This window comes from Puccinia triticina, chromosome 14A (assembly GCF_026914185.1).
Source record: "Puccinia triticina chromosome 14A, complete sequence".
Lineage (NCBI taxonomy): Eukaryota > Fungi > Basidiomycota > Pucciniomycetes > Pucciniales > Pucciniaceae > Puccinia > Puccinia triticina.
In genome coordinates this window covers 2,020,716-2,046,145 of record NC_070571.1, presented here as the reverse complement: position 1 = coordinate 2,046,145, position 25,430 = coordinate 2,020,716, and the positions used below count along the sequence as shown (strand labels likewise).

Sequence of the window (25,430 nt, the reverse complement as noted above, 5' to 3'; positions counted from 1 at the left end):
ACCCTCCTTTTGGACTCGCTGGAAAACTGTGTGATGCAGAGCCCATCCCTCCCTTCCTTTTGCTCTCGCCTCAGCCCTATCTTTCTTTTCCTGGACGTTCTCAGCAACCTGGGAAGCTGACGACTAGGGTCCAGTCAAGTCATCTTGGTCAATAATAAAATCAAGTTTCATGCTGTCACGTTCAGCAAAGACCGCTGCAACGCTACCGTTGGTAAGCACCCAACAATACTTTCCTTGTTTTTATCACTGGAAAAACTGAAGAATATTATCTACCCATGATGCTAAAAAACAAGATCTTACAGAGACTCTCGAGGCTAGATTTGTCCCCTGTATTGAATCCAAGCTCCACTTTATCACAAGGGTTGACATTCGCCAGGAGAGAGATGGTAAATATGCATATGTATGCCCGTCCGTTTTTTGTACTTGAACAGATTATTCTCTTTCTACGTTACATTCAGTTGGATAGACAGTGACTTGAAAAAGATAGCTGATTAAATTTCAGTTTGTCAGGGTTTGGTTTCACTTTTCAAATGGGGCTCATTACAATCAAGAAGATAACTATCAAAACAACCTCAAAATAAGTTAGAGGACTGGTCTGGTTTCCTATTGAACTCAAGAGGAGGAAACATGACAGGATGTATCTGATGATTATTGAGTTCAGACTCTACCACCCTCCCACAATCATTAACCCTCAATGGTTCCATCTCAATTTTTTGTTGACCATTATCTACCCTACTTCCTTTTTACTTTTCCTCTGACTGTGTTTTTGAAGTTTTTGAATAACACACAGAAAACTAACCCAAAGTAAGGAAATAGGATTCCCTCAAGTAATATAAACATATGGTTTGGTAGAAGAAAACATAACCTGTTGAGCTCTCACCATGTTGAAGTGCAAAATTTATGAAATGGATAGAGCCCCTGGGTGTGAGATTTGGGTTCACTGGAATTCAAACCATGAGGACTGGATGACAAGAAGGTGCATTTCAATCTGAGTGCAATGAAATTGGGCTGCAAGCTTTGTTGCTGGCTGTGACCTGTCCAACCATGGCAGCACTCCACAATTTGAGTTGACCTGTTGGAACATTATTGGCCTGCATTTGCACCTGAAAATTTCAATTTATCTTGAAATTGGTCAAAAAGAAAAATCAACTTAGTTGGAAATGTGGGGTGAGTAAGACTTTGAAGTAAGCAATTTAATACTGTGAGCAATACTTTGTTGGATTTTGGTATCCAAAATTTTTACATGGAATGACTACACATTTGATGTAGAATATAAAATTATTGTGTGTAATACTGGAACACTGAATGGCATGAACTTATTGCATGAGAGGGGACAACTTTGATCCCCGCAGCGGCGGAGCCGCCTTGGCCTCTAGTCTTTCAACTAATGTTTGATTGAAAAGTCAAGTTGAGTCTGCGGATAAGATTCGATAATGTGATCTGATTAATAAATAATGCTGCATCATAATTGTTAGCTTATCATTCAGTACGTAACAAGTATTTTCAATCAATTTTACTTTACGAAAATAATTCTTTTTAATCAATTTGATTTGATCGAATTAGTCTTTTGGAGACTTATCTTAATCAGATAATGAGAGATAATCATTAGTTATTCTTTGTTAGATATAGCAATCATTATCTTTTTTGTTATTTCCTACTCACTAGCACTCAGTGAGGAAATACAAAGAATGAGCTTTGGTTGTGTTTGTTGCGTTACGCTATTGCGATGAGAAGGAAGACTAGGTAGATGATGAAAGAGAAGAAGCAATTAATTGTTTTGACTTCTTTTCTTTGATCATCAATCAGTGTGATCATTGACTCACCTTGAGTTCAACACACACTGATCCTTCTCATCAGAGATGATGACGTCACTTGCTTCATCTCTCAAATCATACGCTGTGCGCTTTCTCTTTGACTGCTCTAAATCAGAGCTTGCCGAGCCTATGCGTGAAAGAAATTATTTCAGCATTTTTATCCTCAAGAGTATGTACAACTTGTACAACTCACAAGAGGTATTTCTCTTTCGAGAAAATGATCCAGTGTTGGAATTCCAACAATCATGACTGTACCCAACCCTATTCCCTGTGGTAAGTATCCTCCAGTTTTGGATACCTTGCCAATATCCAACAAGAATCCCTTTCTTTGCAGTATTACCAAATTTGCCTTTGTGACGCTCCTTTGGGATGTTTATGTAAGCTCTACAACCAAAGGCACAGAGTCATGAAGTGTTGAATTGGGAGCCAAACCACAACTCATGAGTAGTAACCCATTTGTTGTGGCACATTGGGGTGATGTTTTCATAAAGAACAGCTGTGTTAACCACTTCTCCCCATAGCAAAGAAGGAAGATTGGTGTGTTTGAGCAGAGCCCTAGCCTTCTCAGATGTGGTTCTGTTCCTGCGATTGGCAATAGATTTTTTTTGCGGAGTGCAGGTTGTGGTGACATGGTAAATGGTTCCTTTCTCTTTGAAGAAAGATTCAAATTCAGCTGAGCATAATTCTCCACCTCCGTTGGTGACAACATTGACAACATCAGACGCAGGGCATAGCACGGTGGTATTCAACGCGTTTTTTGGGCCCCTCAAATACTGATTTGTCAAATATTCAATCATTCGGAGATATTCAATGTAAAAACTTCCAAAATACATTAAAAACACCAAAAAATTACATTTTTTGTGTTTTTGACTGATTTTGGCCCATTTCTGGGTCCCATAATTTTGAGGGGGTCATCCGTCAAAGATATCATGGTGCCACAGGCACTTATAATATTGCCGGAGGCATATCTCATAATGGCAGACGCACTATTCAAATCAGAGTGTGCACTTTTGATAGTGGCAGACGCACTTTTCATAGTGGCAGACACACTTTTCATAGTGCCGGATGCACTTTTGATAGTGGCAGACTCACTTTTCATAGTGGCGGACGCACTTTTCATAGTGGCAGACGCACTTTTCAAAGTGGCGGACACACTTTTCATAGTGGCAGATGCACTTTTTGTAGTGGCAGATGCACTTTTTGTAGTGGTGGATGCACTTTTTGTAGTGGCGGATGCACTTTTCAAAGTGCCAGAGGCAGATTTTTTTTTGTGCTGCACCAAAGGGGCTGGTAGAGGGCCTGTGAAAACTCATCTGGGGCCTTTGGGCCCCAGAGAAGCTTGCATTGGGCCTCTACACGCCCCTTTGAACCATTATTTGAATATTTTGAATATTTGAGCTTAAATTTGCCCAGGCATTATTCAAATTGAATCAAATTCAAATACAAATACTCGAATCCATTCAATTTGATGTTCTATGCCCTGATCAGACGCATGAAAATTATTTACTTCATTTAGACAGTGGAGGACTTCCTGTCATTTTTGAATAAATCTGGAATTCCAGATTTTGCAGGGAAATCTGGAATTTGGGACTCTGGATTTCTTCGGGGATCTTTGGGGACCTAGATTTCCCTGCAAAATCTGAAATCTGGCAGCTCAGATCTGACTTTCCAGATTGACGGGAAGTCCTCCAGTGGAAGAATTTTTCAAATGCTTGAGATTTGGAGGATAGTATATACACATGCTTGTAAGAGAGTAAGCATCTGTAATTTTAGAGTAATATAAAACTCCACCAATTGTGGGTGGAGTAATATTTCCCCAGACCTTGAGGCTTAAGAAGAGTGCTGAAAAAGGGTAGACAAGTGGATTTAGATAATCTGCAGGAGTCACAAGATAAAGTGGAGAAATCAATTCCAAACATGATTTTCAAAGCTTCAGCGCTAGGATGTCCGTCTCGCCTGTGAATTAACAAGGCGTCAGGAGCTGATGCTTGAAGAGATTTAGCGGTGATTGACAGACCTGTTGGAGAGACAATTTTGGCTTTCATGGAGAAAAATTGGCTTTCAATGGATCCGTCAAATACTTGGATTGATCAACAACAAAGAAAGAGGAACTTCCAGCTTGGATCAAGTCACATTTGTTTGAGAAAAGTTGACCAAAGCTGACAAGTGCGTCACGTGAGACAGTTCAGGTACATGAAGCGCATTGAAGTGTTGAATGTTTCCGTCCAATTTCAAGAAACTGGGCAGAAAAAAAATCAAGTTTTTTCCTGTATTTGCGTGACTGCAGGAATAAACTTGTTATTTATGCCCAGTTTCATCCCTGTAGTTGTGCAGGGAAAAAATTTGGCTGTTTCTGCCTAGTTTTTTCCACAGGCGGCGCTAGCATACACAAAAGCTATGCTAAAAGTTAGTGTAGCTTTTTTCTCAGCTAACACTTCTTTGCTAATGCTATGCAGAAAAATTGTAGTGTTAGCGGCCGTACAAAAACAACCGCCAGTGCTACGCCAACATTTTTTTCTATCTTAGTAGTGTTGCAGGCAAATCCGGCCGCTAACACTAGAGCCGCCGTAGTGTAGCTCAAAAAAGCTAACACCATGCTACGCTAGTGCAAATGTTAGCGTGCACCCCGGGAGTACCTCCACGTGCACCTAACTGAAAATCTCCGAGGATTCCTCAGGAACCCGTGCGCGAGGTCGGACCTGCAGGTGACGGTCCAGGGTATTGCGAGGTCACCACCCATATCTCAGGGGTGGCCTCGACGGGATCACCCCGAGGAATCCACGGAAGCCATGAGCTTTCCGTGGACACCTCAAAGCCTCCCCGTGATACAAAACATTTGCAGCGCCCACGGGTGCCCCACTATCCGTCAAGTTGTTGGTTCCACGTGGGTTCATGGTGCGCTCCACTAATATGATGGGCTCATCGGGCTCATGGGAGGTACATTGCAGGCTCCGGATCGTGCACACCGGCTTACAATCCGTAGGGGTACCACCCGGGTATCCGTACTACATTGCATATCAGTGGCCATCATGAGAGGAAAAAAAGGAAAAAAAAACATTTAAGAGGTGGGAGAGAGAGAGACATAAAACTATGTGGAGGGAAAACAACTACGAAATCAGAAAATCTCCGCCGGCACGTGAGCTTCCTCATCGGTGGTCGGCGGGGCGAGGCTTTGGCTAGTGATCTGCTCTTGTTGTGGCGCGACTAATCCTTGCACGCACACAGGCTCCACGCGCGCCCCGACGGCTTCGTCCCGGGGCTTGCGCTCCGCGGCGCCGATCGCGTCCCTGATCCTGATGACTTGCAGGTGGTTCTCCAGGTCGGAATAAGTAGCTTAACAAACGCAAAGGCTTCAGTGGGTTTTTTTGGAGGGGTATGAGGAATGCGAGGGCTTACACAGGATGGTTTGGCAGTCCCACTTGTCCTGTTGATCGTGCCAATCAAGGGTGGTGTATTGTTCCCTGATGGCAGCCTGGGAGGGCAATGCGAGCCGGGAGTCGTGGGCACGTTGGTCGGCCTTGAGTTTGGCGAGGATCTGCTCCTTGACGGCGCAGCGTTCGAGGTGGCAGTCGGGCTGTGCGGCGGGGCCGAGGAGCTCGGAGCGGAGGGTGTCGAGCTTATCGAGGGGGGAGTTGCCGGCCATGACGGGCTTCATCTTGCCGCCAAGGACCTCAAAGCGGCCGAGGAAGTCGTCCATGATCTCCTCAAAGTCGGCCCGCACCTGCTGGCCGGGCGTGGCGGTGACGTTGGAGGCCTCCAAGCCCTCCTTGGACTCCGTGTCCGACCACTCGTACTCCTTCTCGATCTCCACACACACACACAACGTCAGACCTTGGCTGGGAGAGGGACGGGGAGGTGTGAGACACTCAACTTGGTCGAATCGGTCATCGAGGTTGGTTCAGGCCTTGGTTCCGAGAGGCAGCTGGAGATCAGGACTTGTTAATTTTTTGGGGTATCGAAACCTAACTGGGCGAGTGATGAGACTTCCAATCAACAGCCAGTTGGGGCATGTGGAGTCCACATGGCAAGTGTGTGGTTTTGACGCACCCAAAAAAGTGCTTTCATGGCTTCCGCCGAGATTCAATCTCCTCGCGTAGAGTCTACTGAAGTTTTCTCATCGGAGTGACGAGGAATTGAGACCCCTGTCCATCTCCGACAGCGTGCCCACGATCACGTGGGAAACTGTGGATCCCATGTCCGTTTCACAGATCATGCGCGACCCGTCGGATCCACGGTGGATCCCTTGTCCGTTTCACGGATCAAGCGCGACCCGTCGGATCCACCCAAGGTCGCGGCAGGAAGTACCCCCGCCGTGTAGTCACCACAATCGACTATCCTCCCCCTACTACATAGCCTCGCTCGAGGGAGTTTTCAGCCTATGTAGAAGGGGTTGACCGCCCTCGCAATCCCTCGCGCGCGCCCCTTTACATTGCAGACTGTCTTACATGTAAACATCAGTCTTCAAGTTCGGACAGAGCCGCGGCTGCGCAGCGTATCCCCTGCTGCAAGCTAGACCTAACCTTACAGTGTCCAAACGGTACCTTGGTTTGTTGGAAGATGATCACATTCACCACCTCAGAAACCCGCTCTTTTTTATTCCTCAAGCTGTCACCCGGTCTCTTCAACATGCCTCCTCACTCCGCTGCCCACATCGTCCCACCTCAGTATCAATATGGTCTTGATCGGCCCATCCTGAATCCTCGTGGATCTATCCCCAGCCCAAGTCAACACTCTTTGCTTCTTCGATCTGGTCACAGCGCTCCGATTATTGACAATCTTGAAGATGCTGCCAGCCAAAATCCTCAGCCCAACTCACCTGCTGGTATCCCTCAAGTTCAGCCACCCGCTTCCACCTCTCTTACCGAACGCCCAACCAAAAAAAGGAAACGTACCACCAATGACGATGATTCTGCTTCACCCCAATCAATCAAAGTCCTCCTTCAGAAGTCCTACAACGAACTTGTTGTCCAAGCGCAAGAGAACTCAAAAGGATCAATGTCCCAAGCAGACCGCGATTTCTTTCTCGAATTCTATAAGGAGCAAAGGAAACTTCTAGCAATCAAAGCAATCGAGAATCAGCTCTCCATTGCAATGATTGATGGCTTTCTGTGAGTTTCTTCCCATAACCTACGCCCTGTCTAACATTGCTTGAATAACAGATTGGACCTTTCAAGGGGAAAGCGCCTTGCCCTCAAGGGACCTAACTGCTGGAATCTTTTTCTCAAGACCCCTGAAGCTCGAGCAATATTCAAAGAAGGTAAGTTATTGATGTTTTTCCGTTCTGATTGACCTTTTTCATATGTCCATGTGGTGGCTAACATTTCTATCATCTTTAGTTGGTGGCGTCAATGACGATTCGGCGATGAAGAAAGTCTCTGAGTTGTGGAAGAAGCTTACCCCGGAGGAGAAAAAAGCTTTCGCAAAACACCTTGACGATGGATTGACTGATGAAGAACGTGCCCTTGATGAAGACGAGTCGGGTGAGTTGATCCTTCCTGAAGAGCCTTTTTCCTCGGCCCCTTCAGGACAGGTGGTTGGTGGTGTTACTTCCGTTCGCAGTGAGGTCTCCCTCAAGAATGACTACCATCGTGTTCAGAAATGTGTTAATGAATTTATTGAAAAGGTGTGCCTCCCGCTCGTCACACTTATTGTGATACACCTAGTTGACAGCTTGTTTTTTTCTGTGGCAGGCCACTTCAGTCGCAGCAACCCACAACGCGCAGTTTGTGGTCTTTGCGGTGTCCACCCACCTTGGCGCAAGCAGCTATCAAATCTCGCAAAGCACACCTGGCACCAACGTTTTCCTCAATTACGCCAAAGATGTCGATGCTGAAAAGCATTATGCTGCTCAATTGCAATCCTACATCACCAGCTACAGTATTGCTCAGATCACTGACTTGGCAACTAAAACCCAAAAAAAAGGTGGTAAGAAGCCATCACATGATGTTAAGGTCACCGACAGGCTGCGTGAATTCATTAGTAAGCGCACACATCATGTCTCCTGTTCTGCATCCAAATATGTCATTTCTGAAATCACAATCATGAATCCAGAGGCCAAGACCGAAGGTATTGTCAAGACATGGCCGTGGACCAATACTCAATCAAGACTGGCCAGCTCCGGGTATAAGTTGGCGCTCGCACCTCTGGCCAGGACCAAAATTGAGTGGATCAGCCAACCGAGTCGTTCGCTCCATGTTGACCACATAACAGCTATTCATTTGGACTTGGACGATAATCTGATTGACATCGTTTGAACTCCGTGGAACCAGACCAATGCAACTCATCAGTCCAGCCCTTATGACAACAACATCAAAGCAGCTACCATTTGAAACCCACTTTTCCCACCCATCCCCCCCTGATCCAAGACTTTTTCTTACATTTTCAGACTCAAATTGGAGTTGTCTTTCTGTTTATTTTTTGTCTTGAAATATTTTCACTACTCTTCTTCTAGATCTTCATAACATGAAAACTGTCTTCCTGTTTTATTCTTGTCATTTATCTTGCTTTCCACCAGTTACAAAGTATTAATTACATGATACAAATATTTGATTACAGATGTATTGTATTGGGTACCCAATACAATACCAACACTGTATCTGGGGTAATTTTAGACCATTTTTTTAAGATTACAAATATACTCCTAGCCTGTTAGGGGAATTGGGGGTTAAGAGATGATTGAGGCAACGGTGCACCTATTACGCTAAAAGGAATTAGCTTAATGGTCCCCGCTACTAATCCCAGCTGTTAGCGTTAGCGCTAGCTGAACAGCACTACACTTAGCAGGTAGCCTATTGTGGCGCTTGCTACAATGCTTTCATTCCCAATGCAGTTTAGCTTCCTGACATTGCTAAAGCTAAACTTAGCTGTAGTTTAGCGCCCTAGTTGCCTCATGCGCTAATGAAATAGTTACATGTGCAAAAATAAATTTTACCCAGCTGACAAGCTGAGCAGGACTGTTACACATCTCCAGATTTCGATGCAACTAAGCAGAGTCTAGTCAAGATTGTGTACAGCAGGCAGACAAGTTTCGTCACAACTGACCATGCATGTCACCTTTGATACTGGCCCCCATTTTTGAATATATATAGATACTCACCAGGTCAAGAGTTCAATTCCCATTAAAGACCTATATCACATGAGATTTACCTGTAACATAGTGACTAAATTAGCGACAATTACCGCTAAATAAGTCGCTAAAATAGCTTAGCAATGCTAGAAAAAGCTGAAGCCTAGCAAATAGCTGCTAAAAAAGGATAATTCTAGCGATTAAAATACACGGATATATTTTGAGATTTGTATTAGCTGTAGCTGTAATACACAAGACAATAGAAAAAAGGGTAGCTTAAGGGCGCTAAAGAACCGCCAAGTTAGGATATTTTTTGCTAATGTAGCATAACAGTTGCATGATTGATTGAGGGGAGGGCGATAAACATGCATTTTAATTAGAATCAAAGAAAAGAAACTCCTGATACCGGATGATCTAAGTCTCAGCTTCTGTGGGCTCGGAATCTTTCTCACAACTCTGCTTCTTATTATTTTCTTCTTGGAACTGAAGGGCTCGAGAAACCAAGACTTGGGCATCTTCAAAGTCTCCATCGGCCTTGAAACCTTGATGTAGCCACTGATTTGAGCTAACACATTGTTTGATTGTTCTAGCGGATAGGCTGCCGCGATCACGTCCACACACATCAGCCGCATAGTGTAATATGTGTGGTCTTGCTACTGGCAATCCTCTAGCCCAATCAGTTTTAGTGAAGCGGTTAGAGTGCTGAGCTAAGGCTGAATTCAGTGTTCCACTGCTGACACCTGATGTTGATCAGTGTTACACAGCGCCAAAAGGAGCACAAAAGCTGAGAATTAGTGCAGCAAACAAACAGCTGACCGCTTTGTCGCTGATTTTCTTGCGCCCCGCTGGCAGGGATGACTACTGCCACAGCCACTGACCGCTTTCCCACTGTTAGTGTGCTGATTTTTCTTTGCTGCGCCGGCAGCACTGACTGCTGCCGCAGCCGCTGACCGGTTTCAGTGCGCGCACATTTCTGCACCCTGCTGGGAGCACTGAATACTCCCCCAGCTGCAGGGGGGTGCAACATCCAAGTTTGCTACATCCCAAAAAATGATTGTTCCAAAACTCCCAAAAAAATTTATCATTCAACCGCTGATATCAGCCGTTGTCTGATCCTTTGGTAACCAGATCAGTGTTTTTTGATTGCTGTGCTGCCGCTGTTTTCAGAAGTCTTCCACTGAAAGCAGCGTTAGCACAGCAGTTTACTGCTGATTTGGCTGGCTGAAAATTGCCAGTTTTGTCTGGTGATATTAATCAGCAGTGGGCTCAACCTCTGACCCACTGAGTTTCAGCACAGCACAGCAGTTTTAAAGTTGATGATACCCTAAATAAAGCAACTGAACTACCAGCTAGAGTATAAGCTACATTGTAATATTAGCGTAGCGGCCCCAAAAAACCGCTACACTAAGTGTAGCGTAATATGTGTGGTGTTGCTTCTATCAAATGCAACTTGTCAACATCAGTACTGCTGACCAATGTGGGGCTTGAACACACAACCTAAATCAAGCACAGGCTACTTCAAACAGGCTCATTACCAACAAGTGTGCAGTGGCACATAAACTTGGTGACAGCAGTGACTGCTGGGGTGACATTGCGTGCTGGAACAACACCTGTCTGCCCGTAGTGAAGGTAATCATTTGTGAAGCTGACTGATAGTTGAGATAACAAAAAAAATGTGTACCAATCTATTAATCCAATAGTTTGAAGTGATAAGGCCCCATTTGCTGTGTCATAATCAAGTGTGATAAACAATGTAATATTTGTGACATGTGAAAATCCTCCCTGCAAAAAAGGGGGCTTCACTTGGATTTAACCTGCCTTCAGATTATTTATCAAGCTCGCTGATGAAACTAACAAAAGGTCCTAATTAATTGATACACCAATCACTCTATAATACATTCAGCAAAAATTCTGATGCACTCATTATATATATATGCCTATCAGAATCACACTGGACTTGCAGTTCTGGTAACACTGGACACTCAGTAGGTGTGCCATTTCAAATCAGTCTGATTATATTCAAAATGATTTGAATATATTGTACAGATTCAGAATATTCATCCAACAGAAACATTCTCATTTTAAATCCAAGTATGGCTATATTGTACACAAACTAGAAATGGTGCCCCCTCATTCCTGAGTCCCAATTTAGTAAGCCAAGCTGCTGCAGCTGCAATGATTCCAAATCATGGAATATTTGATTTCAATTAATATAAAACAAAAGTTCATGCTTTTGAATCATTTGAACAGTTTGTGTAATACTCATCCAGCCTAACTGCAAAGCCCAAAAACTAGAAATTGTGAACCCTGGTTGGGTTCTGGATTTTGACTTCAATCAATTTCAAACATTTCTCCATACTTTGAACAGCTTTATTAATATTCATCCAGCATATGTTCAATTTGAATTGAAGTGCACTAATTAGAAATGACACACATCATGATTCCAAATTGTGGAATAGTGAAACATTCTTCAATACTTTGTTTGGAATAGTTTGGTAAATACACATGACTAACCTGTGATCTTTCTAGATACTGCACAGTTCAAATTTGTGTGGCTTGCATCTTCCACAGAATATATGACCCAAGTAATGAAATCATAAATGTTTCACTCCATTTTTCCCACTCACTGCTCAAATCTCAACTTTTATCTATCATCCTACAACTGAGTATGCACCCTACAAACATTTTGGGAAATTCTCATAATGGAAAGTGATTCTGGTAAGTCTAATGATAGGCAGCATTTCTGGCAAAAATGATGGGAAGCAACTTGGCTCTAACAATGAGAAGCAACTTTGGCCAATCAAATAATAGGCAGCATTGCTGACCAGTCAAATAAAATAAGGTATTAACACAATAACTGAATCCAAGTACATGGCTAACAAATGATTCACACACTCCCTCCACCTTGAATCAAGTCATTAAACATTGTGGCTGACAAAACATTCTCCATTTGCTCCAGATAGTCCTGTTGGCCATCATCTTCCTCCTCATTGTCATTTGGATCTGAAGATGGGGGAGGAAAATTTGGAGCTGATAATGGGGGAGGCAAATTATCTGGTAGAGGTTTGTCTGCTGCAAGGGCTAGGTCATGCATATCCCCAGGTATGCCAGAGAAATAATCTGTGTTGTGAAGCCAATGGATGTGACTCATCTGCAGATTCCAAGATGTTTCAATTTCGCCATCGTCATTCTGAGGAGCGGTGTTCTTCAAGATTTCGCTTATCAGTGGGTCCCACTCAAGCTGCAAGTCCATCATCTCAATGTATGCCGAGTGGAGAAGAACACGAACACGCTGAAGCCAAATAGACATGCTGTCATCGTCAAGGAGGTAAGAATGTGCAACAAGTGGGCGGAGATTTTCAGGTAGATCATCGGAAGTCTGCTGATCTTCCGATAGTTCAGAGAGCAGCCGAATGTTTTTTTTGAGTTGATTATGGCGGTGACTGGCCCATCGCATCGCCCTCCTAGTTTCCCATCCAAGCCGACGGACCTCTTCCTTCCCTCGATTCAAGCAAGCCAGGTGACGGATTCCGTGCTGGGTTGTCAAGTCAATTGCCCATGCTTCGTTTGATTCGGAAAACAAGCCATCGTTCCAGAAAGGGTCGTCGGATTGCAGCTCCAGGAGTTGGGAATACCCAATGATGGGTGGAGCTGGTCGGGCAGGATAGGCTGCCACATACCGATGGACTTGCTTAGTGTACACATCCAGGACTGTATGCAGTTGCTCTGCATGTTTTCGCAGCAAAGCCATGAGCTTTTGCTGACCACGCGTACCTGCAAGTAGAGATTGTTTATTGCTCAATTCCTCAACAAAAGACATACAACAAGGAGGGCCTACCAATTGAGGTTGATTCACCTCCGTGGCGGACTCGTACCAATGGTTGCTTCTCCTGGAGCAAAGCTAAGAAATTTTGTCGTAGTTCTGTTTTGTTGTACCAAATCTTCATCAGCAGTTCTTGTTCCTCCACTGTTGTTTTTGAAGATCCAAAGCGTAGGTAGGTCAATTTCTAACATTTATAACAAAAGGCTGCAGTTTGATTTACCCGTCTCAATACCACTCACTGCTGTGAGCAATTTGTCTCCAACCAATGCCCTCAAGTCGGCAATCTTCCGCGTAAGAGTAGCACACGCAGTTGCACGTGCAAGTGCTTGCTCAGGTGTAAGGACCACATTTCTCCTGAGATGCAATAAGAAAATAAGTAATGGTTACGTGCCCCAAATAGAAGTCAAGAAACTTACCATGCAGTGTCAAGGGCTTCTTCGAGGCATAAAAGATTCCCAAGTTCAAGCTTCTGTTTGTTCACAGTTAGATTAGTCCGACAATGATATTCCTGCTCCATCCGCCATTGCTCCTCAAAGAACTTGTTCGTGTAGTTCTGTCCCGGAGTGAACCTGTTTTCTTTAGCATGGAGCTTGCTGAGTTCAGAAGTTGATGACCGAACTACCTCCGTAGCATAAACCAGCCGTTTGAAAAGCCAATTGGCTAAGGGGTTGAAATCATGATGAATTTCTCTTCAACGCTTTGGGTGGATGGATAATGCGGGTTAATCACCTGTCATTTCCATGAGGTTTTGGGTATAGTAATCGGCTCGGGCCTGTAGTCGAGTGAGCCGATGTAGTCGAGTTGAGACACGAAGTGCGGAAACAAGTTGTGAAAAAAAAGACCAGAGGCGTTCAAGACCTTCGCCATCTGATAATCCCCACCAGGGGTTCAGTCAAGGGTTATACTTCACTTGACATGACCATTCATGCACAAATGAATGGAACACTGATGTCCCAAACATCAGGTCATCAATCCGATTGTCTAACAATCCCCTCTACACAGTATGCTTGTTAGTTTGATTGCAACCAAATCAAGATGTTTTTATATCTTACCTTCCTGACATGAGTCTCGAGATGGCACCCAAGGTCATAAAGAATGCCAAATTTGTGGCTGGGGAAGTCATCAATGATATTGCGCACAATCAAAACCGGATAATATAGCCTGTAGATATTGACGTAGTTAGCTACATTTCGGACTTCAGGCAATAAGCTGGGCTCACTTTTCACCAGTCTGAAATATGTTAGCAAAGAGCAAAGGAGCATCATGTCGACATGCGCCGGCAAAAAGACCATTATCATCACACTTCTCCCAGCTTGTCCCGCTTTGAGTATCATTTGCGGCTTTATGCGAGTCGGAACATGGTGGCTAGAGTACATTGGCTGTAAGCAATTATTCTACCTGGTGAGAGAGGCCACTTACATCAATTCCTACAGCAACAGCCTCGGTAGATTCTACTGCTGTAACATCAGCATTTAGCTGCGAGGGTGACAGAAAATCGACTGGATACTGATCATCACGAGGGCGGTCTTTACTGGCATGAGCATAGTGTCGTTGTTGGAAGTTTCCATCCATAGCAATGATCACGTCTGGTTTGTTTGGGTTCGATTTGACTTCATTCAACCTGGGACCAAAACATTGAGGGCACTTATTGGCCCAAAGATCGACTTTGGAGAGCTGCAATCCATCGTTGAGAATTTTCTTGGTGCGTACAAGGATGCGAGCAAACAGGTCGGTGCTAAATGTGAAAGGGATCTGAAGGTTTCTTTTTCGGTATTTGTTGCCACGAGCAAACATTGCTTGGTTACTTCGAGGTCCTAAGAAGGCGGCGAGGGCTTTCACAAAAGCTGAAGAAGAGACAACAGCTGATTGCCACATGAAATGATGGAACTGGACCAATCGTATTGAAAATGCTGTTCGTGGTTGATCGGCAGAAGAGGCAAAATATCCGTGGTGAATTAATCGAACTACGTCTGGTACACACTTGCAGAAGGGAATAGCGGTGCGCGGACGATGTTCTACAAAATTGAGGCTGATTAGTTCCTCTTGATTCAAAACTAAGGAGAAGAGGGACTTACGGAGAATATCAATGAGATCTACTTGTCGTTCATGAATATCGTCGGACGAACAGGTACACAACTCAGCTGGTAAACCTTGAGGTTGATATGTCCAGTTGGAGGTATCACGTTGACACTGCAGGTAAGCTGATGTGACTTGGGTCTCCAATTGTGTCCATTGGGTGCTAATGATCTCTCGGCGTTCAGCGTAACGGCGCATTCGATGATAGCTAGCATGAGCCACGATAGGATCGTCATCCAGCCACGCGGGGTCTTGGAGATTGTCCTCAAATGGCATCTGATGGTTAGCTCCGTCCGGAGGGTTGGTTATATCATCGTTTGTGGGGTTGGTCGGTCTAGCTAGAGGGGTTGGAGCTTCAGGAATAGCCCCCAGCCGTTGACCATCGCGGATATTCTGGTCAAAGCGAGCTTGCTGAAGGATTTCGCGCTGGGTTGGTGTTGTGCGGACTCGAGGGCGGCGAGCCGGTCCATTATAGATCATGTTAACCATCCTGCTGCCTGTCGCACGGATACGGGGGTCGCCGCGTCTGCGGACTCGAGGGCGGCGAGCCGGTCCATTGTAGATCATGTTAACCATCCTGCTGCCTGTCGCACGGATAGGGTCGCCCCGAGCCGTGCTAGCAATGGTGGTATTGTCTTCGGAGCTGGTAGTATCGTCGTTGTAGTAGGTAGCATTTTCGTCGGCGGGGTAGCTCTTTGACTTGAGGAGTGCCGTCGATTGGGTGGTCAAGGCGGGCCAGGACAGGAGGGCGGTGTTCTCGCAGGACGGGAGGGCGGTGTTCTCGCAGGACGGGAGGGTGGTGTTCTCGAGAAGGAGCTGTTTATCTTTGGATCACCACTCCTACTGATACAGTGATCACCGATCAGGTAGGTATCCGGATTTTCCCCAACTTAGTCTGATCCGAATTGCGGATCGGACAGCCTTCTAGACAGGTTCGTGTTACACATGTAAGAGCATCTCCAGCAGAGCGGGGATGAGACCCGCTACCTATAGCCGGCCGGGACCACCTTTCACACACCTGTCTCAGCTGTTCAACAGCAGCTCCACAGCAGACTGGCGATCACGCCGGGGGTGGATAGCTAGATTGCCATGCTGGACGACACGACTGCGATGGAATTCGATATCTCCAGCATGGATTCGCAATCTCTGAGTGGCAATGAATCTCTTTGTTTTGTTTTTTGTTATCTTTGTTATATTTTCATTTATTCTCTCACTCACTCACAATTCATTCAATTTTCAGATTTCACAGTTAAGTTTTCAGAGCACAAAAAAGTGGGTGAAAAGTGAGATAAATAAGCAAAAGCGAGTGAAATATGAGATAAAGCTTCACAGTAGACAAAAGATCATCCAAGATTTTGATGAGCTTAAGAGTCGGAGGGAATCAAGCCAAGACGTTTGGCAACCTCTTCTTTTTTAGCGGTGTAGAAAGAACGAGAAATAGGATCCAAGTTCGTGAGATCTTTTGACATAACTACATGATCAGCAACAGTTTGCATGGCGGCCATCTTTTCACGAGAAATCTTGATGAGCTCTTTTTGTGCTTCGAGGGCCTCGCTTTCTTAATATTTTCTTTTTTTAGCCGCCTTTCGTCCTTCAGGTCGCGAAGATCCAATTGACTCGAATTTGTGTTTGTTTCCTTTGTCATCTCCCTCGCCTCCTTTGACACTTGTGGGCTCAGAGGCTGAAATTGAACTGGGGGGTCGTTTTTCTTTCTTCGATCGCACCGTGATTTCGTCCATGGTGTCTTGCCACTTTGGTGAATGGTGAAGAATGAGCCAGCAGTGATCGAGGGTGAACACAAAGCCCATCTCGGCTTTGAACATCTCTTTCGCGTCGACGGCCTAATAATCAATCATAAAAAAATGTTAGAAACAATCAAATCAGTGAGGCAACCAAAAAAACACACAATTTCATCGCGGGTCTTGCCACTTCCGAGTCGGCGTTTGGCTTGTAAAAAGCATCCGCAATACTTGTTAACTTGATGGAGGATAATACCCCATCTACTTTCAAGGGCCCCTTGGAGTCGGGTTAGAAAAGGTTTGAAGTTCTTGTCGTTCGCATGTTCCTCAACATATTCTTTCATCATGTCGAGGAAGCATTGATGGATCCGTTCCCAAAAAGCCGAGAGTTTCTGACCTGTTCCAATATCAGCATCCTTGCTTGTGTTGAGCCAAGAGATGCATAAATGTTTATCTTCTTCAACTCTCCAATTTGGATTCTTTGTTCGTTTTTCTTTCTCTTTGTTTGTGTTGTTGTTTTTGTTTTTTTCAGATTCGCCAGTAGTGGTAGCAGTCGTAGCGGTAGCAGTTGTAGCAGCAGTAGAGGTAGCAGTCGTAGCGGTAGCGGTAGCAGTCGTAGCGGTAGCGGTAGCGGTAGCAGTCGTCGCGGTAGCGGTAGCAGTCCCAGCAGCGGATTTTTTTGGCCTTGATGTTCTCTTTTTTGCAGGTCCGTTCCTTCCTTTGGTGGGTTGAAGCGGTTGAATTTCTGGAGAGGGTGTTCTCGGTGGCGGACTACGAGCAAGATCTTCAAGCATTGGGTCAATCATGTTTTTGGCGCGGTGGTGACGAGTGGCGAGTAGGTGATGGCGGAGTGGCGAGTAGGTGATGTGTGGTGTGTAGCAGCCTCTGTCGCGGGTGGCGATGGGATGGGGAAAATAGCCGGCCGCGGTCTGGGATGGGATGGACTTGGATCAATCAAAGGTCGTTTAGGGGGTCTGCTGGACCCCGGAAATGTTGAGCGACCTGCCAAACGAGTCCAAAACTCGCGCGGTCCAAGCTCTGCTGGAGATGCTCTAAAGACAGTCTGCAATGTAAAGGGGCGCGCGCGAGGGATTGCGAGGGCGGTCGACCCCTTCTACATAGGCTGAAAACTCCCTCGAGCGAGGCTATGTAGTAGGGGGAGGATAGTCGATTGTGGTGCGTGTAGTCACGAAATTCGGAGCCCCGCCGAGCACGGGGGGGGAGGGTAGTACCCCGGGGCTCCGGACGGCAACCGTCGTGACCAATCGGGCGAACATCTGTGCACCGGAACAAAGGTAATCCAAGCACTTCATTTTCTCTACGACAAACCCTTTGATCGTCCCCGCTGAGAAGTTTTATGTCCTCTCCCACATGCCAGGTTGCGATAGAATATCCCTGCACCGTTTATGTCGGCTCTACAGTACCAGTCGATTCACTTATGTTCTGGTTCCGAGTTCTCTCAATGGCGACGCCCCCCACTCGACTTCAAACCTCAACCAACCCTCACGCTTGTCGTGGCGTCCAATCGATAGCGCACGGCTGAACCTTGGCCAACAGTTTTCAAGCAATAATCTCAGCAGATTATCACCAGCATCACTCTCCCAAGATGATTGGCTCAATGGCCCCAATCGGTTGGATACGCCCACGGATGCGAAAAACTTTCCAAAAGTCGTTGGTCCTCCAAAACCGCCGGGACCAGAAGATTGTTGCATGTCAGGTACTTCGTCGGATTGAGTCAAAAGAAACACCGCTATAAGATGGTCTTACCAACAAATTGTTCTTTTTTTACCATTTGATCTGATGTAGGCTGCGCAATCTGTGTGTATGACATCTACGCCCAGGAATCAGAAGAATATCTGGAGTCATTAAAGCACAGGAACGGACTCAATCAAAATGAAGACACCAGCAACATTCAAGAGACAAGCATGAAATTAGCAGAAGAGATAGACGATCAAGTGATTTTGAATAACAGTCTTAAAATATTCGCCCAATTCGAAAAAACCAAGCATCGTTGATTAAATGGGATCACCATACTTGAAAATAGAGTTGCAGTTTATCTTTCTCAGGATATGAATTTTGCTTCTTGACACCCACCTGTCAGAAACATTTGCTCATGCACCTTTGCATTCTTCTATCCTCCATCTCCAATTTTGTTCATTCAGTTTATGGAATTGTTTGAATAGTTTCCTTGTACATTTCTAACTTGAAGGACGAACTAGCAATAAATCTATACACGCCGTTAGCCGTCTCCGAAATTAGCATTGTAACAGTGTTGCATCGTCAAATTACATTCCAGAAGCCCCGTGACTTGATCCACACCTAACTCCAGTCCCACCCATGGGAAGGTCGTGCTCGCCTCCACCTTCGGACTCAAGTTTGGATCCACACTGTTCACGCACATTCAGTTTGTGATGGAGCAATCCATGAAAATCAAACATTACATGCCCTAGGTCTTAAAGAAAGGACTAAAAAACGGGAAAGAGAAAGATACTCTTCAGGAAAACGTCGTGGAATACTCATCATGGAGAATTGTTATACGGATTGTTGCTCGAGAAACACAATGGAACCTGCAACCAAATGATCGGGATGCTTTGCCATGCAGACATATCCCCAGGAACCTCCACATGAACCAGCTTCCTTCATTGGTCTCTGGCCGTTCTACAACTTCCGCCTGACATTACGTTAGATCGCCTGCGGACCACGTCCTTGGAAGTTGGATGGCCCGGTTGCTATTGGTAGCCGGATAACAATACATGAATATCTAGTTCAATGACCGATTCGGATGTTGCACTTTTGGTGAAGTTTATGTTTGTTGTCCTGGCTAAATACCCATGCCTCCAGGTCTTCCAAGCATGCTCAGCATGTCATCACCAACACTTTTCCATCAGCGACCTCGGTAGTGGTGCCCCCTAGAGCTCCCCCTGACGTTCGACTTATCTCATCACCTAACCTAGGGGCCAGGGCTCCCAACTCGCGTCTATAAAAGCCTTCCAGACCAGCCGCCTCTTTCTTCTTACTCAACCCACCTCGTACATTGTTTGCCAAGAAGCTTTACGCCACTCCAATTTTCTCTCCAAAAAGGGTTAGAGGCAGTCCTGCAAAACTTAACCAGAAAAAGTTCAAGGTCATTAAATTGTTGTGCACTTATCTTACGCTTCAGCCACGTGAAGTCCTACTTAGCTTGTCCCCTTACAAATAAAAAAACAGGCCTCACGATGCTTGCTCGCGTTTCTTTCTTGTTGGTTTTGTGCTTGTTAATTGTCAACATGGTAGTCTCAAACTCAGAGGGCCCGCACAAAAATGTAAGCAATCTATAGTCTTTCCTTTGGAGGCCCTCCTCTCAGTGGATCAGGACTGATGATGTGAATTGATTGAAAATGAAATACCGCTTGCTTTCAATTACTTTGGGTAGAGACTTTGCAGTGGAGGCCACTTCGTAGGATTCCTTGATAAGAATGGCACTCGTCCCGCAGGAGGGCCAAATTCTGACCAGTGTTGGGAGCGGCGATTGTCACGAGCTTAACAAAGCCTCTCCGAGGAGGCGTGAAGCGTCTCCGAAGTAGCGACCTCAAGTTCGCGATTGTCAGTGCCCACATCCTCAAGGGTACAATTACTCCAAGCAACCCAACAGAGCTGTCTTGCCCAGAACCCCTATGATCTATGCCAGTATCTAACTTAACTAAGTCCCTCTCTATGTGGAGGGGGGACGCCGTCCCGCAGGGACCCTCCTTCGGAGGTCGCTGCGCTCCCCCGAGGAGGGAAATTAGCTAAGTTAGTGCCAGTATGGCTACCCGATATTGATCCTGTTCTCCTTCCCCTTGTTGTACATACATGTAAAAATTTCTGTTCACTCTCGTATTTTGTTTACAATTTTTCTCGATGTAACTCTATCCTCAACCTACAAATGTCACAGTTACATGACTATCACTAGTCACAGCATTTCAGTTCTCTCCTGTCTACATCGTGCCCTTCTTCTTGGATGAGAGCCTGTATATGTCTAGATTCTGCTTCAATGCTTGGGGTATGTGTGGGTCATGCGTGGAAGGAACAAATAAGGATAAGTAGAGCATTATCAGGTCGATTGCTGTGGTTGCTGTTGAGAAGAGAAACTTTTTTCGGTGGCACTATGGGAATCGTTATGGTAGAGGCGATCCTTGAGGTCGCGCCTACCCAAACGCAACGCCAGTCCCTCGCAGCCTGAGCTGGCGCGCAGATGTTTGCAGTTGACCAAGTCAGAGTGGATGACATCGACTGCACGCATTGTTCCAGTCGCCCTAATTCACACTTCTGTCTTTCAGGGAGGACTAAGTTAACCCAAGTTGCTCCCTCTGGAGCTGGGAGGATCTCTTCGCGCGCCACCAGCCACCAGGTCCTCTGGATCGAGTGACTGGGTCAAGTCAGCATGGAGGGTGATTCTGGCAAGGGCTTCGAGGCATTTTTTCCGTCCATTTCGGCCCATTTTGAGCATATGTTTAGCGGAGATAACATCCTCTCATAAATTTCATCCACATCATCCACAAGGCCGCAAAGACGTCAATTGTTTTCACTTTTCGGTTTTGATTCGGCACTTGCCCTGAGACTTGCACGCAGAGAATCAGGTTGCAAGAATAAATCGCTGTTCCTCACCACCCTCTTGGCTTGAAAGAAAAACGAAAAGAATGGGGCAGAGAAATAGGTTCTTTTCAGGGGCATGTCTTGGGACGCGAGTCTGGCGGAAGAGACTCGGAGCTGCCCTAAATTTTAATTCATCATAGTCGCTTATATGCCACCGTTGCAGGAGCTTGAGTGAAATGTGGTCGCTCTGCATGCTTCGCCGGTACATCCTTGCATGGCCTGGTTGCTCTTGGCATGTAACCGGATAGCAGAGTGCTCCCGGTGAGGTCGAAGATACTTGAGCCTTGGGACGCGAGTCGAGGTCGGAGACAGCATTTCATCATTACTCTCTCCGTGGATGCCAAATCGTTGTGGGGAGGGGATGGATGAAACACGATGGGAGTCGGGACCGGCAACCGAGGATGCTTTGCAGGCTCAATTATCCCCAGGAACCGGCCCTCGGCATCCTGCGTCAGTGGTCTCCACAGTCTGCCCATTCCAGAAACTCCGCCCGATGCTGAATCACCCGCATACGTCATAACCTTGGATTAGCCCCGTTGCTCCGGAGTCCGGGTGAGTTCATGATGGCCGGTGTGGCCGAGTCGGATGTGATGCTGCTGAAGTGAGTGTGTCGTCCAGGCTATCCGGCTCTTCCAAGCTGACCGACACCCAGCATCACCACCAACCCTATTATTAAAGCCAAACAGTCGACATGCCACCTGTTCTGAAGGAACATATATTTAATACTTCAGCGAGCTCGGAACATTCCAAGCTCCGGCCGAGATATGTAGACGCAATTTGATCGCCTAGACTACACTGTGATGCACGGAACGGGATACAATCGAGCGCCTCGGACTGAGATTGTGTGCGTCATCGACTCTGCTCTGAGACTGCACGCAGAACTTCAGAAGGACGCTGGGACTGGAGAGCTCGCCTATTTAAAGCCTCCCAGACCAGCCGCTTCGTTCTTCCCACTCATCCCACCTCATTCACTGTCCACTAAGAAGCTGCCCTCCCCTCCATCATTTTTCACCCACCACAGAAGTATATACGTAACCAGTCTTGCAACGCTTAACCAAAACTAGCTCAAGGTCATTACACGCTTGTGTTCCCGTCTTAGGCCCGAGATGTATGAAAGCTTACTTTTTGCTTCTATCTGTTGCAGTCTCCCCTTCAAAAACGAAAACAGATATCATCGATCACCATGCTCGCTCGCGCTTTCCTTTCATTGGTTTCGTGCGTATTAGTTGCTAAGATGGTAGCCTCGGCCGATCCCGAATACAAAAATGTAAGAACAAATTCTTTCCTATGGAGACCTCAATGTTCCCCAAGAGACGGTAATATATCAGGACTGACGATGTGAATTTGATTGGGAATGAATCCCTTCCTTTTATCGAAAACTTCGAGTAGCAACTCTGTAAGCAAGGCCAACTCGTAGGATTCTTCGACAGTAATGACCGCGTCACCAAGGTGCAGGACGGCAAGGCCACCGGTTCTCCCGGCGGCAGGTGTCAATGCGCCGCTATGGGATTTAGCTGTTCTACGCAACCCCCCATTGATATGCCCGGTGTCACTTGCATCGACATGAAAAGCCACTGTTGATTCTGTTCTCCATTTTGTTGTATGTTGTATACACACTTCTGTTCGTCTCCATCTCTTGTTGAACTCTTTCCTCAACTTGCAGATTTCACAGTCGATACTAGTCCTAGACATTTGTTTCTCTCTCCTGTCTCCATCGCCCTCTTCACCTCGAATTGTATAGAGTTGATACGGCTACATGACAAGACCTCTTGCAATGCTTGGAGTGTTTGTGTGTGCAATTAGGGTCCTCAAAGTTGAAAACATACAAATGTGACATACTGCCATACACACCTTTTTTGCAGGGAAACGTTTGACAGCCCCTGCAAATAAAGTTGTATGTTTGCATGACATATGCCGCTATGTCGCAACTTTGAGAACCCCAAATGTGCGCGAGAGCAATAGACAAGAAAAAGATCCATGTTTGAAAATTGATATGTAAGGGCCTGTACCATAGCGGGGGGAAAAACAGTTTTTCCCGGGAAAATTGATTTTTTCTACAAAAAACAGTTTTCCCCAAAAAACACGTACCACAGCACCTGTTTTTTGTGAAATCCAGAAAACAGATTCCCTTGAAAATCACCCATTTTCAAAAACAGGTCCGGACCTGTTTTTTGGATGCTATTTTTCTCTCCGCCGCCATCCCGGTAGCATCACATGCCCAAGTCCATCGATCCCATTGATCCAATTGTCCTAATGGACACCATCCCACCAATCTCATCAACACCCAACCCAACAACAACACCTACTCCAATGGCTCAGTCCAAGAAAACCAAGCCCAAGAAGCCAACAGCCAAACCGAAGAAACTCGATGAAAGCAATGTCAAAACTCCCAACCACACTTGGACCACCGATCAAAAGATGACTCTTCTCGAGTCTATCGCAACTCAGTACGCCGCTGGCTTAGAAACTGATAACGGTGGCTTGAAGAAGGAAGCCTGGCCTATCGTCCAGGAGAAACTGAATACTAAGTACAGTCTCGCACTCAGCCTTGATCAAATCAAAAACCAGAAGAACGCGCTCCGGACCCTCTACATTGATTACAAATTTCTTTGAGACCAAAGCGGCTTTGGTTGGAACGACAAACGGGGTACAGTCACCGCCAATGAATCTGTGTGGGAAGAGTTGATAGCCGCTCATCCTCGTCGAAACTTTGCAAGACTCAAGGACAAACCTTTTCCGGTATACGATCTTGCCTACAGTGTATTTACGGGCAAGGCGGCAACTGGAGAAATAGCAAATTCCGAGCTTGTTCCGACTACCACCGAAGCAGTCAAGCTCACTCCAGCAGCCAAGAGAAAGATTGTTCCGCTCAGTGATGATGACAGCAGTAGCGATATTGATATTGAACCAAAATCCTCTCTCAAGACCGCTGGTTCAAATACGACAAAACGAGTACGCAAATCAAAGAATGCGCTCATCAAATCCGAGATGGAAAGCATCAGCGGCGCGATAAATGCTGTATTGGAAAACTCGAAAAATCTTATGGGTGAATTCGCCAAGATTGCCTCAGCCGTCTCTAGCAACCAGCCACCCCACCAACCTTCCACTTCTGCGATTGCTCATGGCAAAACCCAAAGTACCATTTCTGATACTGCACTTCAAGTTTGTGCTGACCGATACTTGAACAAAGTCTTGGACAAAACTTATGTCGATTTTGCATCCGTTGTGGTGGCCCATTTGGTTGACAGCTAGTCAGAAGCAGTTCCGCCGCCACCAGCAAGATCAGCTCTACTCTCAAGACCCTCAGGATTTCAAGATCATCAAGACTTCATTCTTCAAGATCCTCAATATTCAACCTTCTTCAAGACTTCAAGATCTTCCCCTCCCTTCAAATTCTCTTCCCTATTCCCTTTTTCCATTCCCTCTCTCACCTATCCTTTTCACCTTTCTTGGTCCTAACACAGCATTTGCTGTGGGTTTGTTGTTGGTTTTTTTTTCTTTGTTTTTCCTTTTATCCCCTGTTTCCTCCTTTCTTTCCTCCATTCTCACTTGTATGGTTTTTGTTGCTGCTCTGTGATCTTTCATTTCTTTGTGCTCTGTTCTTCTCTTTCATTTCTCAGTCAGGCTCAGGTTTTTTCTTCTTGTTCTTGTTTGTTCTTTTCTTGTTTTCTTCCTTCTGCTCTGTGTTGTGTTGTTTTGTTGCGCGCGCTTGCGCGCGCGGAGGATGTGATGAAATGTATGTGACAGGTCGTCTCCCTGAGTCCAAGTTCGCCGAACTTGGAGGATGGGAGAGGCATGCCATTCTGATCCAAGAATAAGGGCATCACCTTTTCGATCAATCATCAAGAATCCTGAGTCAAGAGTCCTATCCGATCCATTTCCTTTCCCAGAATCCTCAAGTATCCAAACCAACAACCGCCGTTGAGAATCTACACCTCAACGATACCTCAAAACCACCTCCACACAAGCTATCACCTCGAATTCCTTTGACTCATCTTTCCGGACCAATCCGTGAGGGCAGCCATCAGGCACCATTCCCCTCCCAGCGCTGCCGCCGGCCTAGCACCGGACGGAGCTCCATACCTTCCTTGAGAACAACGGCTCGGCCCGCACCTTCCTTACCCTCCTTCGGACTGCGAACAATCATGTTTGCCAGGTGTGGCTTGAGAAGAAGGTTAAAGAGGCAAAGGAAAACAAAAAGAAAGAATAAATTGTAAGCATGACTTGTATTGTGAATCTGTCCTTCCTCCCTCGCTGATATATTTATGTGCTTCACCTTTTGAACATCAATCATGTTT

The 25,430-nt window shown here is 45.8% G+C and overlaps 7 protein-coding genes across 7 annotated transcripts; 4 read left to right on the top strand and 3 right to left on the bottom strand.

Annotated features, from left to right (window-relative positions):
- Window positions 1-4,929: 4,929 nt before the first annotated feature.
- Window positions 4,930-5,702, bottom strand: PtA15_14A181 (uncharacterized protein; the record flags this gene model as incomplete). The annotated part of the gene is made up of 3 exons (XM_053162871.1): window positions 4,930-5,147; window positions 5,211-5,619; window positions 5,679-5,702. The coding sequence occupies 3 exons, from the start codon at window positions 5,700-5,702 to the stop codon at window positions 4,930-4,932; spliced, it is 651 nt and encodes a 216-aa protein (XP_053026854.1).
- A 738-nt stretch (window positions 5,703-6,440) lies between these two features.
- Window positions 6,441-8,068, top strand: PtA15_14A180 (uncharacterized protein; the record flags this gene model as incomplete). Its single annotated transcript, XM_053162870.1, has 5 exons — window positions 6,441-6,760; window positions 6,974-7,071; window positions 7,151-7,437; window positions 7,505-7,793; window positions 7,866-8,068. 5 exons carry the CDS (start codon window positions 6,441-6,443, stop codon window positions 8,066-8,068), a joined length of 1,197 nt encoding a protein of 398 aa, XP_053026853.1.
- A 4,319-nt stretch (window positions 8,069-12,387) lies between these two features.
- On the bottom strand, window positions 12,388-15,268 carry PtA15_14A179 (uncharacterized protein; the record flags this gene model as incomplete). Its single annotated transcript, XM_053162868.1, has 6 exons — window positions 12,388-12,415; window positions 12,516-12,654; window positions 12,737-12,847; window positions 12,924-13,057; window positions 13,120-13,321; window positions 14,779-15,268. The coding sequence occupies 6 exons, from the start codon at window positions 15,266-15,268 to the stop codon at window positions 12,388-12,390; spliced, it is 1,104 nt and encodes a 367-aa protein (XP_053026852.1).
- A 2,621-nt stretch (window positions 15,269-17,889) lies between these two features.
- Window positions 17,890-18,533, top strand: PtA15_14A178 (uncharacterized protein; the record flags this gene model as incomplete). The annotated part of the gene is made up of 2 exons (XM_053162867.1): window positions 17,890-18,235; window positions 18,325-18,533. The coding sequence occupies 2 exons, from the start codon at window positions 17,890-17,892 to the stop codon at window positions 18,531-18,533; spliced, it is 555 nt and encodes a 184-aa protein (XP_053026851.1).
- A 2,057-nt stretch (window positions 18,534-20,590) lies between these two features.
- Window positions 20,591-20,977, bottom strand: PtA15_14A177 (uncharacterized protein; the record flags this gene model as incomplete). Its single annotated transcript, XM_053162866.1, has 2 exons — window positions 20,591-20,769; window positions 20,833-20,977. 2 exons carry the CDS (start codon window positions 20,975-20,977, stop codon window positions 20,591-20,593), a joined length of 324 nt encoding a protein of 107 aa, XP_053026850.1.
- A 556-nt stretch (window positions 20,978-21,533) lies between these two features.
- PtA15_14A176 (uncharacterized protein) lies at window positions 21,534-21,839 on the top strand (the record flags this gene model as incomplete). The annotated part of the gene is made up of 3 exons (XM_053162865.1): window positions 21,534-21,582; window positions 21,664-21,733; window positions 21,785-21,839. 3 exons carry the CDS (start codon window positions 21,534-21,536, stop codon window positions 21,837-21,839), a joined length of 174 nt encoding a protein of 57 aa, XP_053026849.1.
- A 93-nt stretch (window positions 21,840-21,932) lies between these two features.
- PtA15_14A175 (uncharacterized protein) lies at window positions 21,933-22,713 on the top strand (the record flags this gene model as incomplete). The annotated part of the gene is made up of 3 exons (XM_053162864.1): window positions 21,933-22,163; window positions 22,277-22,399; window positions 22,522-22,713. The coding sequence occupies 3 exons, from the start codon at window positions 21,933-21,935 to the stop codon at window positions 22,711-22,713; spliced, it is 546 nt and encodes a 181-aa protein (XP_053026848.1).
- Between the last annotated feature and the right edge of the window lie 2,717 nt (window positions 22,714-25,430).